Source organism: Talpa europaea (assembly GCF_964194135.1).
Source record: "Talpa europaea genome assembly, chromosome: X".
Lineage (NCBI taxonomy): Eukaryota > Metazoa > Chordata > Mammalia > Eulipotyphla > Talpidae > Talpa > Talpa europaea.
Genome location: NC_140081.1, coordinates 6,626,979 through 6,651,144, shown reverse-complemented (window position 1 = coordinate 6,651,144; position 24,166 = coordinate 6,626,979). Strand labels below are relative to the sequence as shown.

The 24,166-nt window shown below is 46.6% G+C and overlaps 1 protein-coding gene across 1 annotated transcript in view; it reads right to left on the bottom strand.

The window, feature by feature from the left end:
- BMX (BMX non-receptor tyrosine kinase) overlaps positions 1-23,653 on the bottom strand; it is a gene marked incomplete at its 3' end in the record, with an annotated part of 41,290 nt that extends 17,637 nt beyond the window's left edge. The window contains exons 1-9 of the mRNA XM_084258186.1: positions 23,645-23,653; positions 16,496-16,642; positions 15,009-15,113; positions 12,708-12,789; positions 8,202-8,321; positions 5,917-5,981; positions 5,424-5,596; positions 3,483-3,536; positions 92-146 (exon numbers count right to left, since the gene is read on the bottom strand). Of these exons, the coding sequence (XP_084114312.1) occupies positions 92-146; positions 3,483-3,536; positions 5,424-5,596; positions 5,917-5,981; positions 8,202-8,321; positions 12,708-12,789; positions 15,009-15,113; positions 16,496-16,642; positions 23,645-23,647 (804 nt within the window). The 5' untranslated portion in view covers positions 23,648-23,653. The remainder of the gene's footprint in view (positions 1-91; positions 147-3,482; positions 3,537-5,423; positions 5,597-5,916; positions 5,982-8,201; positions 8,322-12,707; positions 12,790-15,008; positions 15,114-16,495; positions 16,643-23,644) is intronic.
- Positions 23,654-24,166: the final 513 nt, after the last annotated feature.

The following is a 24,166-nucleotide window of genomic DNA, read 5'->3' as shown; positions in this document are numbered from 1 at the left end:
GCAATGAGGTTTCTGTGAGAAGCGCGTTGTCCTCTGGGAATAACAATAGAAAGAGATTCTTAGAGGCAGTTTTCAAGACTGGACTGTTTACCTTTTGTCTCAGTAACTGTTCAGATTGTGCCCTGGAGATGTTGCCCGCAAACCAGCTGCAATAGGAAAGAATTCCACATTTGAGAACGAATAACTTTGAATTGCATCATTTGCCATTCACCATTCTGGGCTGGAAAAGGAGACATTGGCCTCCATCAGGGTTTCTGGCTCTCGTGAGTCACCTGAGGAACTTTACAAGATCGTAATGTTGTAACAGGGTGGTCCCCAGCAAAGGGGGGGGTTCCCTGCCCCACCCAAGAGAGGGTGGAGCTGAGCAGGAAGAGGAGAAGCTGCAGAAGAGACTGAGGAAGGAAGCAGGATGGAGCCAGGAGACCTGGAGGAGGCGCATGGAGCCTAGAGACACGTGAAGAGACTGCGCTTGTCTTTTGGTCGTGGACTGGGTGACACAGATGTGGGTGAGACCCGTGGGGAGGGGACCATGGCACCTTTTATCTTGATGTTGATTTTGCTCTTTTCCTTCCGGGCTTGTCTGGTTGTTTCTGACCCTTTGCTGTGGGTCCCCACTGGAAGGTGCTTTAGACTTGTGGCAGGCTTTGGGGCCTTGCTCTGGGCCAATCCCATTTGGATGGAGTTTTACCCACGAGGGGACGGGTAACTTTGGGTGCTTCATTTAGAAACTAGACTCTTTGCCTTACCTGTATTGTTTCCTAGTTTTATTAAAGATCCTTCCCATTAGTCTCATGTGTTTTGTGTTGATGCGGCCGATGGCAGAACCCATTTAGTATAGGCAGGTTTGCGGGGTTTGGGCTGCCCCTCTCCCTGTCCTATAACAGATTTGGCGTCCAACGAGATTTAGGACAGAGCCATCCGTGGTTAGTCAGCCCCATGGCTGCCCCTCTCCCTGTCCTATAACAATGTCATCTCGCACAGACGGATGGTGATTTAAAAGACTGGAAGCCTGAAGCAGCTTTTATCTTGATGTTGATTTTGCTCTTTTCCTTCCGGGCTTGTCCGGTTGTTTGTGACCCTTTTCTGTGGGTCCCCACTGGAAGATGCTTTAGACTTGTAGCAGGCTTTGGGGCCTTGTTCTGGGCCGATCCCATTTGGATGGAGTTTTACCCACGAGGGGATGGGTAACTTTGGGTGCTTCATTTAGAAACTAGACTCTTTGCCTTACCTGTATTGTTTCCTAGTTTTTATTAAAGTTCCTTCCCATTAAAGTGTCATATGTTTTGTGTTGATGCGGCGGATGGCAGAACCCATGTAGAATAGGCAGGTTTGCGGGGCTTGGGCTGCCCCTCTCCCTGTCCTATAACAGATTTGGCGCCCCCGGGCAGCCCAAACCCCGCAAAATCAACATCAAGATAAAAGCTGCCATTGTCACCTCCCCACGGGTCTCACCCACATCTGTGTCACCCTGTCCACGACCAAAAGACAAGCGCAGCTTCTTCACGTGTCTCTAGGTTCCATCCTGCCTCCTTCCTCAGTCTCTTCTTCAGCTTCTCCTCTTCCTGCTCAGCTCCACCCTCCCTTGGGAGGGGCAGGGAACCTCCCCCTTTCCTGGGGACCACCCTGTTACATCTCCACCACCCAATTCTAGTTCTGGGTCAGCACATCTGTGTTTTCAGGTGGACTGGCATTTAGGACTTGCGGCTTCCTTGAGGTGGATGAGAGCCAGAGATTAAACGAAGAAAGGCTACGCCAGCGAAAAGTCAGAGTGGACAAGGACGTTTTCAACCCTATCGTTTTAACAATCCTAGACAAGCACATGTCATAGCGTCTATTTTCCAAGCAGTTGCTTTTTTTTTTTTTTTAATTATTTGCAGGAGAGCAATAGATGAACATCTAATGTTATACTGAGACAAGAGACTGAGAAAAGGAGAATATGTGAGATCCAGGTATAACCTTTAAATACTGCCCTTGTTACTAAGTTTGCCGAGAACATCACATCTTACTCTGCAGGTGAAGGTCAGCACAGCTCTTTCGCATCTGAGATCAACAGTGTCTGTGGTCTTTGGGTTTGGCCAAAACATAATGCCAAGGAAATGAACACGGTGTGAGGTGGGATTGAAAGGGAACTGCTAAGAAAAAGAAATCTTTCCCTGTTAAAGAGTCATAGACCTGGAAATGTAAAGTAAATAATAGGTTTGCTTCCTTAATAAGCATATCTAAACAAAGTCTGGCAGCCTGCTAGGCTGATTGATCCCCGAGGCCCTCCTGGAAGATCTGTATCCTGCCCCTTTTCCTGTGTCAAGAATGTATGCTAACTAACCACCTTCATCCAATGTAAAGTGGTTGTGTATAAAAGAAACCCTTTGTCTCTAGACCAGTGCTCAGACCTTATGGGACTACCCAGGTCTGAGACCTCATGCATGAGTAATAAAGCTTTCCTGACCTCACCATTCCTGAAGTACCACTTGTTCTTCCCCTGCCTGGGTAAAAGGCTGGAATTTATTTCTGCAACAGGATGGGATATGGATTTGGGGTCTTGAAAGGCCCTTCTGGCTAGAAGGTAGCACGTGAGGAGGAACAGGTTCATGACCTCTGGATTTGGTGGCAGTGGATCAGAAGAGGTTCTCTGTTTAGCCTCTAGATCAGCTGGAGGTCACTTCAATGAAGTGAAAAAGACCTGAGACCAGGCAGCTTGGAGGTTTGGGTCCTGGACATAACTTCCTATGCAGTAATTGTATGACTTTGGACAAGTCATTTAGCTTCTTTGACCCTGGATATCCCAACGTGTAAATTTCAGTGAGGGCTGAAATTGCTGAAAGGTCCATGCAGCAGGCCGGAATGCAGGAGCCAACCAGGAAGCCCACCTGGGGGGCAGGAATGCGGATACCTGCCTGGAGGACTCAGACAATGAGCCTCCCCCCTCCCACTAAGAGTCTCATCTCAGACAAAGAACCTCTACCTGCCCTACAAACTTTTCCCACCGTATTAGCCCAACTTCCCACCTGACCTCTCCTCGCCCTATAAAACCCTGCTTCCCCCTAACAATGTGCGCGACTCCACTGACCCCCCCGCCTTGGGTCTGTGAGGTCCGCCCAGGGCGCAATAAACTTTTCCTCCCTTTGAGAAATTTAGCCTGGCTCTCCTTTTCTTTACCGCGCCGAACCTTTCAATTGCTAAGTTTGAAAGTGTCCTATGGCTCTACCTTTATAGATCTGTAATAATTAGCATTTGAGATATTGATAGTTATATTACAAGTTAATATTTTATGCTAATACTACTTATATAATAAACAAAAGATTATTAGGAGAATATGATCCAGGGCATATGCTTAAGGGAAATAGAAGGAAGAGGTGATCAAGAAGAAGGAGAAAGACCTGGGAAGATGCGGCCTCCTGAGCAAATGCGAGCCTTTGGGGAGAAGCAGAACAGAAATACCCATGTGTAGTTGCAGAGGAACGCAGAAGACTTTCAACACTCACTCGTAGTAATCCAGGTTTCCTTCTTCTTCTGATGAATTTGATTCATGGAATCCCCTTAAGAAGAGAGGAAACAACATGAATACAAAAACCATCGGGAAATAATCCAAGTGCAAGCTCAAACCCCGCGTGCTCTCATCATCCTCAGTAACACGCAGACTGTTGGCGTTCCTTTTTGCACTTGGGATGCCATCAGCAAAGCGAAGAGTCACTCAAAAACAGAGCTCTTGTGAGAAAATGGCTTTCTATAGTCAAAATAGTAAATAAATAAATAAATAAATAAATAACCAAATACATGCAGAGGTTTGAATAAAGAGGCCGCCTCATTCTTCAAAAGTCACACAGCCCAGATCTAAGCATTACTTGGTGCATGGGGGCAACTGATGGAGCAATAATGCACCCAGCCGGGATGGGGGCCAGGACAGGTGAGCCAGGGTTCCTCTGTGAACCAAAAGTCCAATTTCTCAGTAATTTCTGGTGTAGGAAAACATTAAAACACACCAAAGTTGAATAAATGTAAAACAAAAAATGGTTTTCAAAAAACCTAAAATATGTCAACTACTGATTTTCTTAAGGGCAAATTATTTGGATAAAAAATATTTACAACTGGGGCTCCCCTGGTGGCGCAGCGGTTGAGCGCTGAGCTGCGAAGCTGCCCGCGGCCTCTGCAGCGCCGGTTCGATCCCCGGCCACTGGTGAGGGTCCCACATGGCGCGCAGGCCTCTCCTGCCGCCCGCTGCTCCCCTCAGCAGTGTACTTTATCATGTGCCTGTTCTGCTCCCCGTTCTGGCTCTGGTGAATTCTCTCACCCTCGTGCACTTCTGACTGTACCCAGTGCTTGGATAAATAAATAAATAAAAATATTCACAACTTAAAAATAAAACAAATAAAAAGGAAAAAGCAGATTGAGCTCAAGCCTAGGTTAATGGCTGTTCCAGGATCTGGGCTTATTGATTGTCTCCACAGGACGTCTGGGCTGCAGCAAGTAAATGCAAGTCCTGCTTTTCCCCTTCCCCCACCGCAGCCAGGCAGCAGGAGTCATGAGCTCGGCTGGGAAAGTGGTGTCCTCACACCGAAAACAATGGCAAGAGAACACGTCCATGTTTTCCGTTTCCTTGTGGCCCTGTGGCTGTGTTGTTGGCAGCGTGGGGCATCTGCTTTAGGTAAAAATGATGAGGATGGAAAGAATAAAATGAGAGGATACGGGAGAAAAACAAAGAAGAGACATGCAGGGTGCATGCACCACGGGGAAAGGCCGGTGATGATGCCCCGAAGGACGCCGACAGCTGGGTGAGCAGATGGCAGGCAGTGGATGGCATGGTGGGGGGAAGGGTGAGGCAGAGCAGTCACCCAAACTTTCTTTGTGATTATCTTGTGTTTCAAGCCTGTATTCGTGGTATCAAGTGTGGGGCCGGCTTGGTATCAGACACCAGAGGGAGACAGAATTTAGGTCATTTCCAGCCTGGCTTTGGGTAGCGTGTTTGGGCTTTAACAGATGGGAAGACAAATCGTGTCAGGAGAGACGAGTGTGTCCTGAGGAGGCGGCACGGCCTGGCTTGAGAGGTCCCTTGTCATCCCCCCAGTCACGCGCAAGCACATGACAGAAGTAAATCCCCTGTAAACACCTTCACAGAGGGCCTGTTGGAGGGGTTGGGTGTTGTGCAATGTGGAGCTATTTGCGGGGAGAGGGAAGAAAGAGCAGGGAATGGAAATGCTGCCGTCTTTGTGAGGTCTGCACACAGGGTCATGGAAATGGAAAGTGCACACTCCTCAGTCCCGGTGGGAACCTGCCTCCCGAGGGTTCTGGGTCAAACACTGGACGTCATCTTAGAGGACAGGCCCTGTCTCAGCCCGGCTGACGTGGACAGCGTGGGGGCCTGAGCTCCTGGCCAGGGGGATGAATGGACCATCGTGCTGCGCAGCCCCAGCGGAAGCGGGGGTTACCTTCTCGGCTTCGTTGGGTGGCAGCCGTCGGGGCAGACCTCTCTCAGGCCGTGCTGCGTGTGCGCGGGGCGCTGCGAGCCACTGCCTGTCTGCGCATCTCTGTAGTCGGGCAGAGTGGAGCTCGAAGACGGTTCATCCACTTTGCAGAAAGGAACAGCTCGAGGAAACGTCAGCTTTGGAGGACAAGAGATTTGGCTACGTCACAGCGATGCACAGATGCATGCACCGCTGGCGACCGCAGCTCGTTTGTTGGTGACGAGTTATGTGCCCACGGCTCAGAAACGGACCGCGTTATTAAGTGTCAAAACATAAAAAGGTAAAATGGTTCTCATGGGACTTTCTCGTGGGAGGCCGTGCGAGCCGGCGGTGACAGCCCACGCTTCTGCCCCTCGGCGGCGCGCACGGAACGCGGCTCGTAAGGCCTCGTCTTGGGTCTGGCAACTCCTCCCTCGTGTGTAATCTCAGGATGAAAAGCCCTTAGCTACGAACTCACCCCCGGCTCCGGCAAGGGCAGAGGGCTGTTCTCCCCGTCCTTCCTGGCAACGTGCAGATTAGTGTCTGAAAAGGAAAAGCAGATGACGCCAGAAGCGTCTTTAAGTAAAACAGAGCACAGCCCCGGTGTTATGCAGCACAAGCAGGGACTCGTTTATGTGAGCAACTCTCCAGCTTCAGTGAATTTCAATACGATCTCTGGGGTGAGTCTATTGTCTTCCAGTGTAACACCCAACCCAGACACTGCTCCTCCAGTGTTGCTTCTCAACATCCTCCCACGGGTGGGGAAAGTTTAAGCACCTCTAAAGGCTATGAAATATTCATTTCTACCTCATTTCCACCCAGTATTTGAGTCATATACGTAATCTGCAAAGTAGTTCCTACGACCCTTATCCAATTCCTCTTTCACTGGCTCATACAAGACACTTAGAAATAACTGATGAACGTGCAAACACATCTATTGCATGTTTTATTTTCGAGTCTTACGATCCTTGTTGATTTTTCTTTCCACCTGCCCATGAAGAGGGATGTTCCAGCTGTGCACGTGAAGCCTTGACATGCCTGAGAAGTACAGTGGCTGTGCTTTACGGCAAAGGTGGCAACATTTCTGACAGTGCTGAGGGGGCTTGAATAACTACGCGTGCTCCCCAGTCACAGAATGAAACTGCCCCAGACAAACTAGGGTATGCGATCCACTTACTCATAGGTCGTGGGCCCTGGGAAAGGAATGGTCCAGAGCATTTTGGAGGTAGAACAGCAAAGCCTCATGGTGACTGAGCCCCCGGGTTGCCTGCAGCTCAGTCCCGGAGGCCAAGGGAGCCGATGATACTTGAGCAGATGGGCCAGATAGGTCCTCATGAGCTGTAACTCCTGAGTTCTGCGATCTTGCGCAGAGGCTGGCAAAGAGCCCGTGGCACCCAGAAAACAAGGCAGGTACCATCCAGTGCCCACGACAATATTCCCAAGGCAAGGTTCTCCCTGACCTCTCTCCTGCCCCTTCCCAAGGAGTAGGGCCAGGTCAGAGCTGGAATCTGGCCTTGTGGGTAACGATGCAGACACAGACAGAATAATGGGAAATGAGTGATGCTGTGAGGAGGCATTCAGGCCCCTGCAGTGGAGGGATGGTGCGCTCACACAGGAGCCTGCTCCCTTCACAGGAGTGCTGTCATTCGTAAGTCTAGAGTGTCATCTCACTGTGATTAAGAAATTGTCGTTGTGTAGTTAGCTGAGAAGGAAAACACAGTGAATATGTAGTCATCGATTTTGTTGGAAGACGACCAGTTGTCATGAGGGTGATTGTGGAGTGTCAATGCTATTAAGGAGTGAATTTGTATAACGTTTCATGCCCTGTGGGTTTTAGAGCTCAAGAAGTGTCTTCATGTAGCTGATCTCACTCAATTTTTTAAAGTCGTGGACTCCAAGCATATTTGGTCCAGGCTGATCAAACCATTACTAAGATAAGTCTCCCTTTCCATTTATGGACAACTTTATGATCTTCAGCAGTGATAAGTCTTTAAGATATCTAAGGCAGCCTCATGTGACAATGCTGGCGATGGCAGGGGTGCCAAAGGGCACAAGCTGTAAACAACCTCATTTATTTCCCCTCCATTATCCCTACAAAGCTGCCCAGGGGGCTTTCTTCTCTCTCCCTAGATGAAGGATCAGGCAGGTTTTCCTGCAGATGTAACTCTGGATAGCAATGACTGTACATTAAGGAAAGCCTTCACTACCTCCCCTGATGTTACTATGAAATCAACCTATATGTACAAAATGGCCACCTCCTTTACATATACCTTTTAAAACTTGGCCAGCCTTCCTTTTGGTATATGTGGTGATTAAAGTGTTACTTAAATCTTAGCCTTCAGCATAATTTTCAAATAACGTTGATTTTTTTTTTTTTTTTTTTTAGTTTCTGTTTTCAGTTTATGAGCCACGGTGATAAGGTCACCACATTTTACCTATTTAGACTTTATCTTAAACCAGGAAGAATTGTAGTGAGAAATAAATAGCTCCTGGCTGGATTCATGATTCCAATTTAAAAAGTATTTCTCATGAACTGACAGACTGTAAGATGCTAACATTGTTCTTATTTTAATGCATGTGATTCCGTTGACACTGAAGTAGGACCTCATTTGCCAGCTCGCATGGTCAAGGCTAGATTCTCCAGGTGCCAACCAATCTGGCACACCCTGTTTGCCTGAACTGGTGAGCTGCTCTGGCAGCTAACAGATTTGCCTGATGGGGCACCACCCACCCCAGGGCCAGCCCAGCAGGGGGTGACATTACATGCTTCCCAGAGGGTACAGCCCGGGGCCGCTTTGCAGCTCTGCTGGCAGCACAGGAACTTCCCGTCCACGAAGAAGCCACTGTGGTACTTGATCAGCAGGTGTGGGTTGCCCCTGATCTCTGGGGAGCAGGCAGGAAGAAGACATGGCGTGAGCGATCATTGGCCCGAGAGAAGAGATACATTCAGTAGGGGCTGTTAGTGCAGAACAATGAAAATCTCACCTTGCCAGCAACCAGTGTCAGAGCAAATGGTTCCTAAAGGATGTTAGCCTTTCACTCAGAAGGTAAAAGCCAAAAAGAAAAGCCTAATCATGTATAGCATGAGAACAGTACAGTAACTGACATCGACCTAAAACAAGACTAATAGAAAACGCATATGCAGATTAGCTGGGTGTTAGGAGTTTAGAAGTTAGTGGGTTGTGGTGCTTGATGTTCTCTTGTGGCAGGAGGAGGTTGAAGGCTAGGACTGAATCTTAGGAGAAGAATAGATTTTATATTAATTACATGTTATGTTATATTAAATACATATATAGTGTATAGAATGTTATATATTAGTTTCTAATAAACATACGCTTTCTCCCCCTGCATTTTAATTTGAAATATTTCAAACATACAGGAAAAGCTGCAAGGCTAGAACAATGAATGTCTGTACACCCTGTGTCCAGATTCACCAATTTTAACTGCTTGCCACATTTATTCTACTTCTTTCTCTCTCTGTAATACATACTATTACTTAAATGTTTTATCATTATTATATTTTGCTTAACTGTTTGAAAGTTGCAGATATTGTGACCTAAATTATGTCATCCATAAATACTTCGGCGCATAATTTGTGGTAACAAAGACAGTGCCTTCATAAGACAATAATGAAATTCAGGGAATTTACCACTGATACAATTTAATTACTTAATATAGATTTCATATTCAATTTTTTTCTAATTGTTCCAATAACATCATTCATAGCCATTCCTCATTTTCTGATCAAGGATCCAATCCAAAGTCACACATGGCATTTTGTTATCTAGTTTTCCTTCAACCTTTCTCATCTCTTCTTTCTTTCTTTTTTTTTTTTAAAGATTTATTTATTTATGTATATAAGAACTGGGGTATAGGGCAGAGATGCAGGGGTTGAGAGGATTCACCAGAGAGAGAGAGTGGGGGAGCAGAACAGGCGGATCTACTGAAATACACTGCTGAGGGGAGCAGCGGGGAGACAGGAGAGGTCTGCTGCGTCTTTCATGTCTTCAAGCTGAGGAATGAATGGTTTATGGGATGACTTATCTAGGAAGATGGGATTTGGGCAATATTTTAAAAAGCCATGGGATTTGGGCAATGTTTAATCCAAAGAAATGAAATACGAATATTGCATGTGATACTGTGTCTATGCCAAATACAGCGGTGAGACCTACAAAGTATAAGTAGAGAATACTTCAAAAAGAGTCTTTAGGTGGGGTGGGCTGGCTCTATATGGGGTGTCAACTCTTTCCTTCTGGATTTTCACCTTGAGGATGCCTTACTTTGATCCCAGGAGAATTCTGCTCCTCCCTTACAGCCCTGGCTCAGGAAGTGTATGGAGACAATAGCACCCACTTTCCTGGGTCCCTGGGAGGATGCAAGATAAGATATGTAAAGCACCTTGCAAAGGCTCTGGCCCACAGCAGGCGTGCAGTGACAGTGGCTTGACTTCCCTCAGGATAACTGGGCTCAGGCTAGCTAGAAACGCTGGCAATTGAAAAGGATACTACACATTCACGGGCTTTAATGGGGGATTGTTACAGAACTCACAAAATGAGTTCAGATTACAAAACATCACTTTCTGATTTTGGTCCCAAATGGCCACTGTAACTCCTGAAGCACAGTGCTTGCTTTCCTGCCCTCTAAGCCCTGCTACATGGGCTTAGTTTTCCAGGTAACTAATTCTTTTCCAACCAAAAGTCTACGTTGCAATACTCCCACCATGTATCAGAGGCAAGAAGTGGAACTCGTATGTTAGTATGTGTTTGGACTTCGCGTTTGAGTCTCCCCTGCCCCCGACCCCCCACCTAGATCATGTCATTTCCTCTACTCAACAACTTTGGGGGAGCTATCATTGTCACCATGGCTGACAGAGTTAGGTAAACTGAGGTGCAGGGAGGTGGCCTAGCTGGCTCAAGTTCACAGATCTACTAAATAGTGTATCTGAGATCAGCCCCAAGATTCTTCTACTCCATTCCAGTGCACAGATGCCAGCTTCCCTGCTAAGCCCATTTTAGTTTTCATTTTTAGAAAAAAAGGGAACTTCTCTCCACATCTGGTCAGCTGAATTCAGAGCCATGGTAGCTGATACTCCTTCAGTTCCCACTGAATCAGCACAAACCTCCCAAGTGTTGGTTACCATCTGGAAAATTCTACGCGTGCGATGTCAACTTCATTTTATAATTCCTGAGTCAAATAATAGACATGAAAAGGGGGGGGTCACTATACCCAGTGAGATTTTATAGAGGAGAGAATTCAAGTGAGGGAAACTTTGTTTCTGCTCAACGAGACAAGAGCAGAAAGTTTCTAAGAAAGCCCAGCGACTTTCTGAGAGACTGTGATGGTGGCAGAGCAGCAATCATGGAGCACCCAGGTCCCCGCTGACTTATTTTGCTACTGCAGTACCCCCAGACTGCCTACTTCTGGACTCGTTTCTACCTGAGAGGAACAAAGTACTCATTTCATCAACTGTTTGGGGGCTGCTTACCTGCACCCCCAACCATTACTGAAGGACACAAATCACTTCCTATGTAGGCGGCAGCCCAAGTGATAGGGTCTCCCCTAGTTTTAGGAGGGGCTAAACGATTCACTTTTGCTTTTCGCTGTTCTTATGTTCCGTCTTCACACGAGCTGCCCTGGCCCCACCTGAACCTGCCTTCCATACAGAGTTCCCAAGGGACACACGAAGGATAATACCCGCACCTGGCCGGTGTCCACATAGACATGCCCTTGAGAAATCCGCCAAAGGACACTGATGGCAAAGTCCTATATCAGGGCTCCGCCTGGACGCCCCAATATAGCCCCAGAAATTCACGTTTGTCTGTAGGACACTTCAACATGTTTGGACTCATTCATTTGTGGCCCACGACGGCGCTAGGAGACAGGAAGTGCGCCCGCCCCTCTCTGCTCAGGAGCCGGGACTGTCGAGGGTTTCATCAGATGACACAGCAAGGAACATAAAAATATTTATCTCTGTTGACTTGGAGGCAGGTTTGTCCCACTCTAAGGACGCCCTTCTCACTGGGACAAACTGGTGATGGCTGGAGGGAGGCTGCTGTCCGGCCCGGCCTGTTGACTGGCCTGCAGAACAGCTGGCTAATCCTTTCGTGCAAGGGAAGAGGAGGCCCTGCACGTGGAAAGGGGTGTATTTGCACCCAAGTGGAGTAGGTGGCTGTCAAGGGTGCAACATAAAGTGTGCTGAGTAAGAACCTTCATCGAAAGTTTAAATAAAATCTGGCCCCATCTGGGAGTGTCATGTCTGAGATTAGATCTGACTCAAAGGTGGTCCTCAGACTGTTACCCACCTTTAAAATAAAAAGACATGGCCTCCCTGGTGGCACAACGGGTTAAGACGCAACCTATGAGGCTAACCTGCAGCCTCTGCATAGTTCGATCCCCGCCAGGGAGCTACCCATATGGCGCGGCAGACCTCTCCTGACTCGCCCGCTGCTCCCCTCAGCAGTGTATTTCAGTCAATCCACCTGTTCTGTTCCCCACTCTGTCTCTGGTGAATCCACTCACCTCCTGCAACTCTGGCCTGTACCCCCGTTCTTGGATGCATAAATAAATAAATCTTAAAAAAAAAAAAAAAGACTGTGGGAGGAAGCACCATGGTGCCAGATTACTAACGACCTCCTACCAAACGGGGTTCCCAGGATGGCGTCACTGAAGAAAGCCTTCACTAGAGCCCCAGTTCTGCCTAGCAGTTGTAACGGACAGGGGACAAAGTTGGGCTTGGATAACCGAATTACATATTCTCCAGGACTAGGCAGGTGAGACTGGCCAGGTCCCTTTACTGCCACATGGCTGACCGCAGACAATACTGGCCCTTTCCACAGGTTGTGCAGAGGGTTGCATTAAAAAAATGTTTTACAAGTTCTTGGCACAGTAGCTGGCAAAGCGAGTATTAGTCAGAACGTTCTGTAAACATCCAAAGGCCGAAGCCACAGGACCTGTCACTGCCCCACGAGGACCTCGACTTTGCCCCGGGAGAGGCTAACGAAGGGGGAGACGAGCAGGTGGATGGCTTCCCAGAGGCTGCTGGGAAAGCACAATAGCTGGCTCTGTGCCAGGTGGGAGGGGAACTCGGTCCAGGAATTTGATCCTTACCTGTTTTTGCTGTCACAATGACGATGCAAAATGAGCACGAGCAAGCGGTCTCCGCGGTGGGTAGGCAAATCAGCAGATTTTCTCGACACAGTGCGTTCTTTTTCTGCCACCAAGTCTCAAAAGACACCATCGATAACTCCCCTATATGATTTTTAAAATTACCTTTTTGTAATGCTTTCAACCACTGACTTCGGCTCTCTTCATTTGACGCGTAGACGTAGAGAAGCCCATCTTTGTAGACAATCTGGAAAGGCCAAGATTTGGTGCATGGAGATATAATTGCATCATCGCGCCACTGCAGATTTTCTGTTAATCAAATGAAATGCTGACTTTGCTCACATACTACTTGTTAGCTCTGGAATTAGATGAAAACATCTAGCTATTTTTATCCTCTGCCTCTCCATTTGTTTTATCCCAGAAACCTCTACACCTCGGAAAATGGCAGGGGCGATGCTTCTGACAGCAGGAATATTGTGTCAGCCAGGATGCCCGGGGTCATGGAGACTCAGAAGATTTAAAAATGTTAAGCTGCACAGTTCTCTTAAGAATCCATCTACCTGGTACCTGACTCGCTTTCCAGCCCTTTGGAAAATGTCTCTCCGTTTGTTCTATTCTTAACACTAACTCTGTTCTTTAAAGATGGGGTGACCTTGTCTTTTGTTATGCATCCGTGCCAATTTCCATACAGTCTGATCATTATAGAGTTCATGCTTATATTGAGTAAAAATGTGACTTCACTTTACCTTTTTCCCTTCAGTCATGCCCCACCCTGCAAACCCCTGGCAAAAGTTGTTTTTTTGTTTTTTGTTTTTTTTTCCCCAGTAGCTTCTTTGGAGAGTCTGACCTGCCTAACGAGATTGCAAGCTTCTGGAACATAAGTCATTTTCTATTCCTTAAAACTTTTTTTTTTTAAATATTTATTTATTTATTTGTTTGTTTGTTTACTTATACATACATACAAGCACTGGGTACAGTCAGAAGCACAGGAGGGTGAGAGAATTCACCAGAGCCAGAGCAGGGAGCAGAGCAGGCAGAAGGACCGAAGTACACTGCTGAGGGGAGCAGCGGGCGGCAGGAGAGGTCTGCGCGCCATGCGGGACCCTCCTCCGGTGGCCAGGGAGCAGCCGGGGATTGAACCGGCGCTGCAGAGGCTGCGGCAGCTTCGCAACCCAGCTCTCAACCGCTGCACCACCGGGGAGGCCCTCTATTCCTTAAAACATTTATGTAAGCATTTGAAGATGACAATGTCTTCCCCAGATCCTTCTCTTTTTTTATTCTGTCCTATGGATAAATAATTAAGACCATTTATTGAAGACCTACTAGTTGCTGGCCTCTTGCCTAGATACTTTAATAATCTAATCTTACTTCAACTCTGACAAATATATGACTACACCCATTTTGGAAATGAAACAAACTTGGAGAGAGTTTTTTGGCTCTGGTTACACAAAGATAAGCAGCGGGGCTAGGATCTCTGTGGGGCTCAGAAACTGTGTTCATTTGAGTCCCCTGTGCCTCTGTGATATGACTCGGAGGCATCTCCTCTTGCTAATGCTCCTGTTTCTCCCAAATGGGTGATGTTCTTGCTACAAGTGACAAGTATGGATTCTTCATCAACTGGATTATTGAATTTTATTTTGGGGCTCAGTTCCCTCAAACTTGCACTGGGTAGTCTGACCTTCTGAAGGACCATCTGCCTTTAGATCGGGAAGATAAGTGTTCACGGTGTCATCAAAGTCGGGCATGAATACGATTGATCCACTCCCTGGGGGTATGGTAGGCACCATCTCCATTGAGTTCCATTGTTTAAAACACTTTAGAGTAAAACAAAAATCCTTGGCATGCTATGCAACGGCTGTCGTGATGGGCACCTGCCCATCTTTCCTGCCTCATCTCTTTCATCCTTTCACGGCGTTACTTCAGTCTCAAGGATGCTCAGAGCAGCCTGCGCAACCTCACCCACCAGCGCCTTGCCAGCTGCTGTTCTTTGGTGTCATTGTCCTTCCTGGTTTTGCTGGACTAAGCTCTATTTGTCCTTCCCAATCTGTGTGTCACCTCCAGGAGAAAATCTCCTTGACCTTTTGGGGTGAGGAATGTAGCTTCTGCTACATGGGGGCCATAATGTACTCTGCTAACCCATATCTTCACTCTCACCCTCACTGTGGCATAAAGACCTGGAAACACTTTGGGGACAGGATGGCATTTTATTCCTTGCAGTGGGGCACCTACCTTGGAGGACATTAGGCATCCACAGCCATGCTTGGTGAGAGAGATGGTCAGACACCAAGGCGGGTCAGACCCTGCTGGATTACATGCTCTCTGCCTTCCTTTCACACAGCGAAGGCAGATTGGTGGATGGAATTTTAGCAGACTGCCCGATTCCCAAAGTTCCAAGCGTTGACACTGTCTATCCCAGATAGATTGAAAGAAGAGCAAGTCATCCAATGGAACTTCCTCCCCTCATACCTGAAATGGATACTGTCTCTCCACAGGGGTCTGCTCCTCGAGATTTACTTTCTCCACACATCTGATTTTCTTAATCTCGATCATTCCTTTTCTGCTGCCTCTTTTCTGAATGAAAAAGCAAACATAAGCTGCTTCATGGGATGCACACTGCTGCGCGAAGGGAAACACAAGTTAAGGTTGTGCTGGGGTGGGAGCTGAGGAGATGGGACAGGCATGGGAGAATCACTTTAATTATTCCTTAATAGTCAAAATCCACTGACAACAGAATGTATTTTTTGGGGTGGATGTAAGCTCATATACTCCTCCAAAAGCAAGGATTTAAGCAGCAGTTAATAATTTTTCTGACCATCTTGAAATACATATTTTAAAGATTTATTTATTTATGCATACAAGGACTGGGGTACAGGCCAGAGGTGTGGGGGGGAGGTGAGAGGATTCACCAGAGACAGAGTGGGGAGCGGAACAGGCAGATCTACTGAAATACACTGGTGAGGGGAGCAGTGGGGAGACAAGAGAGGTCTGCTGCACCATGTGGGTAGCTCCCTGGCCGAGGAAGGAACTCATGCTGCAGTGGCTGCCAAAAGCTTCATAGTGCTAAGACTTAACCCCTTGCGCCACCAGGGAGGCCCCTTGAAATATATTTTAAAGCCCCCACCATGTAGTTAATCTACTCAGGAGAATCACATTTTATCTCCTTGAAGCGTCTTCATTGTGGCTCCATTCAGTGACAGTATTCCTACTGTGCTAGGGTTCTCCCCGGGACAGAGAACTGTCTTATTTCCAGCACTGTGTTAAGATAAGTTTTCTCATCTTCAGCGTTGTTTGGAGTCAGATAATTAGCTGCGGTGGGGTGTGCTGTGCATTTATAGGATGTTTAACAGCCTCCCTGAGCTCTGCCCAGAAGCTGCCAGTTTCATCCCCCCTGCATGAATGATCACAAACAAAAATGTCCCCAGCCGTTACCAAATGATCCCGGGGAGCAGAATCACCCTCAGGTGACAACCACTGTTTGAAAGTAACCATTTGCCTTAGTAAAAAGGGAACCAATATTTTTAAAATCTTTTATCTTTTCTGAGGTTACATTGGTTTACAGCATTGTACAAGTTCCAGGCGTGCAGCTTCATACCCTCACGGGTCTGCACTACCCTGTGCTCATCACCAGAAGTTCCACCCACCACCCTACAATGACCCGCCTTACCCCTATTACCCTCACCCACTCCCACCCCCTCTGGTGACCATTATTCTGTTGTCAAAGTCTAAGAGTTTGTTTTTGTTTGGTTTGGTTTTGTTCCTTTGCTTTGGTTTTTTTTTTATCTTTATCTTGAATTAATTATACCTGGGTTAAGAAAAGACAATGGCGTAAGACAAACGCCAGTTGATCTTTACTGTGCAAGGTAAGAAATCTGACACCATTTCATTATAATCAAGCACTTTGTGAAGACTTGGGAAAATAAGTAGTAGGGAAACAATGGAACATGGAGCCTCACCATTTTGTCATATTCGTAGTAGGAGAGGTTCGTTTTGGTCAAGACAAAAAGTCGCTCTTTGTAATTACTTGGCGACATTTTCTTCTTTTGCTGTGACCTTTTCAGAAGAAGTTCTTCTAGAATGGATTTTGTATTCATGTTGTCGTCCTAAACAAAATAAAATAATGAAAATGAGTACGTGCAGCATCGAGCTGGGTTCTTTTAGCTTTCATAATTTTAATTCAAATAGTTCTCATTCAGAGATAATATAAATAATGGTTTTTTTAATGAGACAGATTTAGGATTATAGAGGAAAGTCTAGCTAAGCAGTTTCTTAAATACACTCTTTTCTATTGCCTGGCTTTAACCTATAAATATGTTGATTTTTATAGCATTTTATGTATTTATCTCCCTCTCTAGTTCATACATTCACCAAAGCACCTTATCCATAGTCTACTTATTCTTTCTCATTCTATAGGAATTTGTTAAGATGAATTGGATATGATCAAAATTTTAAAAATTCCAACTCCAGACAACTCACCAAGTATAAAATTTCTCTCTGTTAATGCAGCCAGTTGTTTAACCAAATTAACCAAACTACTGAAACTCATACCCGTGTAAATGACACCCACCTCCCCGATCACAGTAAGATCTTTAACGTAAGGGACATGGGTACAATATTCAAGATTTCTGAGGCTAGAACATTTTTAAAAATTGCTGTCAAAAGAGAATTGAAAATCATTGGTGCTAATAAACTGAAAACACTCTTGCTTTTCCTCCCAGCACTGTGTAAAACATTAAAACCTAAAGTGTTTCTGGAAAATAAGTACAATAATTTTCTGGTTCTACTAAGATTGCTTTAACCCTCAGTCTGCTAATGAAAAGAAGGAATGTTAAGCAGTAAGTCACAAGAGACAGACATTTCTATGTTCTTCTTTGCTTTGCGAAATCACATAATTATTTGTAGTCAGATATTCAATAATAACTATCTTTCTCTGCTTATTGATAATCTGAAGGCAACTTACTTTACTCACCTTATCTTGATCAAACCGGTGTATTGGTGGGTCCTTAACTTTGACTCTTAAGCTCTAAGCAAAAGTTACCGCTCTGAGGCACCATCACTCACAGTCGCTCTGGCTCTGCCAGGGTCGTGCATTAAGAAGAAATTATTTGCATCCTATATATTCACTCTCCATCAGGAAGCAGCCAATACAGGCATTGTTCTGTCTGGATGGAGATGGATGCCAAGTGACCCTGCCCAGTCACCAGCGGGCACTTGTCACTGACCCACGTCTGATGGGCCCACTATGGCAGGGAAATGGGAAGGAAGGGAGACTAAGAGACAGCCTGGCATCGAATTAAACCTCCACAGGCCCAGCCAGCTCTCCTCCTGACATGGACCACACCACTCTAGAAAGGGGGAATCAAGAAAAATAACCTCTGGGGCCTCCCTGGTTGGCACAAGGGGTTGAGCACAGCTCTGTGAAGCTATCTGCAGCCTCTGCAGCATGAGTTCGAGCCCCTGCCGGCCAAGGAGCTACCCACATGGCACAGCAGACCTCTCCTGTGTCTCCCACTGATCCCCTCAGCAGTGTATTTCAGTCAGTCTTCCTGTTCTGCTCCCTACGCTGTCTCTGGTGAATCCTCTCACCCACACCCTGCGTACCTCTGGCCTGTACCCATTTCTTGTATGCATAAGTGAATACATCTTTAGAAAGAAAAGAAAAGGAAAACAACTTCTATTATTTACTTTCATAGGTCAGGAGACTATGAATCCTTCAAATGTTCTCTAAGGGCATCGTTTGATTTATAGGCACGAGTAGTAGAAGTCTTTTTTTTTTTTTTTTTTTTTTTTGTGGGACCCTCGCCTGTGGCCAGAGATCGAACTGGTGCTGCAGAGGCTGCGGGCAGCCTCTCAACCCAGCGCTCAACTGCTGCGTCACCGGGGGGAGGCCCGTAGTAGAAGTCTTATCCACTAAATATACTAAAGTCTTGGTCACATTCTGCTTTCAATATTGTTTCATCTGGGGAAAAAGTGTATCATTCTTTTGCAAAAGTAAAATGGGTTTCTTTGAGCACAGTGGGGACCATTTGTCAGAGTCACTGGTTTCCTCGCCCTGAACTCAAAGATAAGGGTGTGAGGAACTCGTTGGACATGTCTGCCTTTTACCTTTGCCTCTGTTATAAAACTCTACAATACACCCATTCTGATAAGATTATTTTGTACATCTCAAGTCTACAGCTAGGGAAGTATTTCTTTGGAGATATATTGAAACTAAGGAGTTCCTACATTTTATGAGTTGAAGTACCCTTTGGGGGAGCCATTCCACACTGGATATAGTTGCAGGATACTTGTTCCCTGAACATTTCTACATTTAAAACATGAACTGACCAAGCGAAAAGAGAAAATTCTTGTCAAATTTCTTTTCTAGCCACAGCTGAAACAATACTCCTCACAGCAGAGCACTAGCCAAATACACCTAGTTCGTTGAATAGAGAGTTTACCGCTCAAATTTTTTTCAGCTGCTGAACCTATTTGTAACACTAAGAACAGTGTCTTAAAAGTGCAAATCCCATTGTCTAAGGCCATTCCCAGCACTGCATAGTGACGCACATGTTTTTCTTTGTAAAACGTTCACATGCATCACATTAAAGACGGTTTAGGGGAATTTCAGCTAAATAATTCAGATGGTGAGTCACAGAAACCACTGACAAGTGAAATTCACAAAGTTGCTTCTGTATATTGAAAGGGAAAAAAATACTGACTAGAAAAGAAGGGGCCAAGTCTGAACGCATCAAATCTCCAAAGGCTTAGACATGTGGTATCTGAAAGCTGTGACCATTTTGGTGAACATACCTCTTGATTTTTTTCAGATGTCTACATGTACGAGTTTATTTCCACAAAAATGAGTTCACACACTGTGCTATGGGCGCGTCACCTGTTGTTCTTATGTAACAACAAGCTGAAGCCACGGGCCTTGGGAGTCCTTCAAAGTCCCACTCCCTAAGCCCAACTGCTGAGCTTCCTAACAAACTTGTAGAACCCCATGTTGATGATTCACATTTTGGTCACCCCCATTTCAGTTACTTGTACACCAACACCCACTTCCTGCTCAGGTTTGGACCTGCCTGTCTCCTTCTATTTGCTTCTGCCCCTTCCCTGCACTTCTCTCTTCTAGGTTAGCCTAGATTCTAAATGGAGGCATTTCTATCGTCTGTGTTAATAGAGAAGGCGATCTTCGGTATGAGTCATTTTTAGGAATACAATGTTTTCTTCCTTGTATTAGGACAATGGTCAACTGTTAACCCCAAGTTCTGCCCAAAGACTAGCAAACTTGGCTCTGCCCACCCTTCCTTAAGGGAAATGCAGTTGGGAAGGCAAAGAAAAAACCTTTCAAAAGAAAATGAGATTCTAAACCTAGTCAGCATTAACTAGAAATCTATTTCCATAGAGGAGTTGGTGGGATTTGGCTGACCACTCCCGATACCACCTACATAGAATAGACACATCAATTTGCTTACCAAATAGCCCAGGGTGCTCATTTCCATAAGCAAGAAAGAGATTAATGTGCAGGAGAGGAAAAAAAAAATACACCCTGGCAGAAGTCAATATAGTGTTTTTTATAAGGGAGCCAAGAGCTGTGATGCAGCCTGTAACATACATAATGCGTGCGTGTGGGACGGGCGGGCTTGCAATCTTCCTGGTTATTTAGGGTGGATGAGGAAGCAGCGTTACCAGAGCACAGAGTTCAACTCTGCGGGTCTGCTCGCACCCTGGATTTTGAGCCTCCAGTGTGCCTGCCATTGAGTGGCTGGTTCTAGAAATCAACATCAGCTCTGCACTGCCCTGAGTGACAATGAAGGGTCTGGAGAGGGGTTTCCTAACAAAAGAACATGTGCCTTTCTCTGTGGCGTGGTAGACCAGGAAGGTTTGCACCAGCTGTGGCGCCCCGGCCGAGCCCCTTCCCGGCTCTCCGCGGCGGCTTGCAGATCTGTGGAGGAGACAGGGAACGGCTCTTTCGCTTTCTGTGACAAATGAGAAACCTGCGCAGCACCAGACACCCGCCACACCGAGGCATGACTCAAACAGGAAAGGGTGAAAGAAGAACAAGTCGAGTGAGAGCAGAGTTCATTCTTTCTGCTACACAAGACCCCAGGAAGGAACAGTTGTTTTCCTTGAGATAACCAGACAGAGCTCATGGAGGGGAGAACATAAAAATTGGACCTTGGGACCTAGTTAACATTAAAGGAGGGTTTGCCATGTGCCAGGTTCTGTTAAAGGTCCTGAAAAACATGGGTTTGCCAATTGGTCCCAACCACCCTATGCGGTAGGTCGTGACACCTCCATCCTACGGGGTAAGTTGCAATGACAGGGCAGAATGCAACCTCATTCCTGGCTAAGAGCTGACGAAACAGCGACGGATAAGCAAGCGGCCTAGGCCACACGGCAGCGTGGGAGAGCCAGGTGAGGACTTGAATCCGGGTACTCTGTGCCCCAGCCCATACTCTTGAGCGATGTCAGAGAAGAACAGCCAGCTCTGTACCCCCCACATCGGAAAAGCTACATGTAGGAAGGCGCCGGCTGCTATCAAAGTTGGTAGGGACCTCAGAAACCAGCACCCAGATGCACCATTCAGCCCCAGCAACCCACGTGACTTAGCCATGACCCCAAAGTTGTGACCTAAGACACACAGCCCAGGTTTCTGGTGTCCTGCTTAGGGTGCTGTCCATGCCCTCATGGCAATAAGCGGATTATAGGAGAACTATGTGTCCAGTGGACATGCGACAGCTGGGGCTCAGCATGTGGCCTGGTGGTGCTCGGCAGAGCTTTGCATCTTGCCGCACCCAGGCAAGGGAATGTCCCTGGAAATGTCAGGAAGGTGGAACCTATAAATACTCTTTCAGCAGGATGCCCCCAAGGCAGTGCTAAGTAGCAAAAATCTAGTGCACCTTTTGAAAATAGGTAAGAACGTTCAACGTCCCAAATTGGTAGGTGTTCTGCTGGTGCACAGGGGAGCAGGGGCAGGAAGGAAGGGAGAAAGATCTGCATGCTGAGGTGGGCTCGGGGAGAGCTCTCTCAAGCAAGAACAGTCCCGGGCTGGCTCAGGATGGTGCCTTATGGCTTTAGACTTAAGAATCATGAGATGATTTTCGTACCCTTTTACAGGATAGCCTCTCTTATGGGATGTGTCATTTAGCTCACGATTTTGATAGGTGTCAAGACATTTACATGACACACGTTGTGTGGAAGGCAGCAGAGGGAGGACAGTGCGAAGGACAAGTGTGGACTGAGAGGTGGGAGCTCTGAGAGGAGAAAATGGAGGCCCCCTGGGGCAAATTTGATCTTCAAATAGGTGCCCAAGGCCAGACCTGCTTATTTTCCTGCTGAATACCTGAACCCAACCGGATGGTAAATTCAACAGGAACAATGTTTCACTCAGAATCAGGTAAAGTGGTTCAAAAATATGAGTTAAGATGCTGACCAAGGACGCACGCCAGTGCCATAGCACCTGATAAGTCTCTTCACGTGAAGCAGGCGAGAGACAGCTGCAGCTGACCTTGCCATTATGTGGACAGAACTCCTTTAACCTGACACCCAGATCTGGAAGATTCTGCCTTAATTGTTCCAAAGTGAATTTACGGAAAGTTGGCACTTTGGGAAGGCTGTTTTGGCACAGAGGAGGCGAGAACCCCAGAGCCATTCCTGTTGGAGCTAAAACTTGCTTTGGGTGTGAAATTCATCTTCAGTGCTCATCGAGCCTTTTCTAAACTCTTCTGCCCCCTCCCTTTGCCATAGACACCTTACCTAGGAAAAAAGCAACGAGTGATAAATCCGCCTCTTAATATCTCTTGTGGAATTAGATTAATACGTGAGGCTGCTGAACTGATACAGGTTGGTGTGGGCGAAGCCTCTTGCCTTCCAATCCCTGTTCTCTCTGTGTGCAACCTGGCATGTTACTTAACAGCCAAACCTCAGCTTCCCCATCTGTAAAGGAGTAAAACAGCGGGTGGTGAGGAGGCCAGGAAAATGGCAGTTCCCTGCCGAGCACCAACTGGATGTTCCAGAAACCTGCGCCTGCAACCCGCATTACTCTGTAGGCAAAGTTAAAAAAAATAAATAAATAAAAATAAAAAACAAAATTTGGAAAAAAAAAGAGAGCCACGGCAACGTTTAAATACTGAAGACAACAATGACCCTCAGTGATCAAATTTCACTCCTCACCCCCATGTCCCCCAAGTCCTGTGAAAGGAGATAACGGGAGGTAAGGCTCCATATAGTCTCTCATCAGCACATCCCTGGTGCTCAGGTCCGTTACCAGCTTTCAATTCTGGGACTGGTGACCTGAAAATCAAGCTTGAACCAGTCCCTTATTGCGTGTCTTTGTGCCACCAGATTACAGACAGATTGATGCCTGAATGTGGGGGTCCCTGGACCGGCAGCATCAGCATCACCCAGGAGCTTGTTAGGAATGCACAGTCTCAGGCCCCACCCCAGGCCGAGAGCCCAGTATCTGCATCTTAGTGAGATCCACAGGTGATCCCTGTGCACAAGAGTTTCAAAAGTGCTGAGCTGGACCTCATTATAACCTACTACCTTCCACAGTCCAGAACTTTCCAAATGATATGGGTATGGGGGCAACTGTGTGGTTCAACCCCTCTCCTCTTTCTATCTCCATCTAGAATACCCCCAAGACTCCGATTTTGGGACACTCCAGGAACCTAAGAACAAATATTTTAGCTAAAAGGACATCCTAAAAATGCAGATAAAGAAAAGAAGATGTAACTAGTATTTCTTTGTCTTTTTGGAAGCAGTTATGAAGCCAATAGGAAAAGTGACAGCAGGGCAGCACCTCAAGAATAGCATGGAGGAAATGACACAAACTAGACAGAGCCGGGGTGGTGGACACACAATCTGATGGCGTCCTGGAAGGAGAGTTTGAACTAGGAGTGAATTTACAGTGAAACCATAGCAGGCCCCCAAATCACATGGTCCTTTCCAAAGTCCCTGCAGGAGGCCCCAGCAATAACACATTCGTAATTTTGTGGGGGTTTTTGTTGTTGTTAAAGTGAGTACCCCACATTTTGTAAGTTTCAGATTCCACAAGACCTGATCCCAACCCATCTTCCTGTCGGCTATAAGGACGGTAGCCACCTGCCACTTACACGCACCATTTTGGCCTGTTCCGTTGTCGGGGTCCCCTTGCGAGGTTGCTCTTGCAGAAACACAGGCCCAGCTGTTTTTCTTGCAGCAGCAGCAAATTGGCTCACATTTTCCCGGCGCCTGGGTCAGAAATGGCCGCATTACTCAGTGCCCCCTAAACCTTTATTGTCCTGCAAGGCCTTACACAATCCCACAGGAAACCACGCTCAACACTTAGCCAACACTTGTTGATCTGATTGAACGCAACCAAAAAGGAGACAAAAGCACATTTCACAAAGGTTCCAAGTTTGATAATTACAGCTCCTGCCTTTCCCAGGCAGCTCCCGGGTCCGTGTGATAACGCTGCCTTTGTTTATAGAGCTCTGCGCTGGAAAGGACGAGAAAAAAGCTCTGCAAAACCCTACATCTGACGCTGACTTCTCTCACACGAGCCAGGAAACCATGAGGTAACGCCAAAGGGCTCAGAGAATAAGCAACAAAAACTTCAACTCAACACTTAGACAAAGGGAGGCCTGGGGATAGAAGGGAGG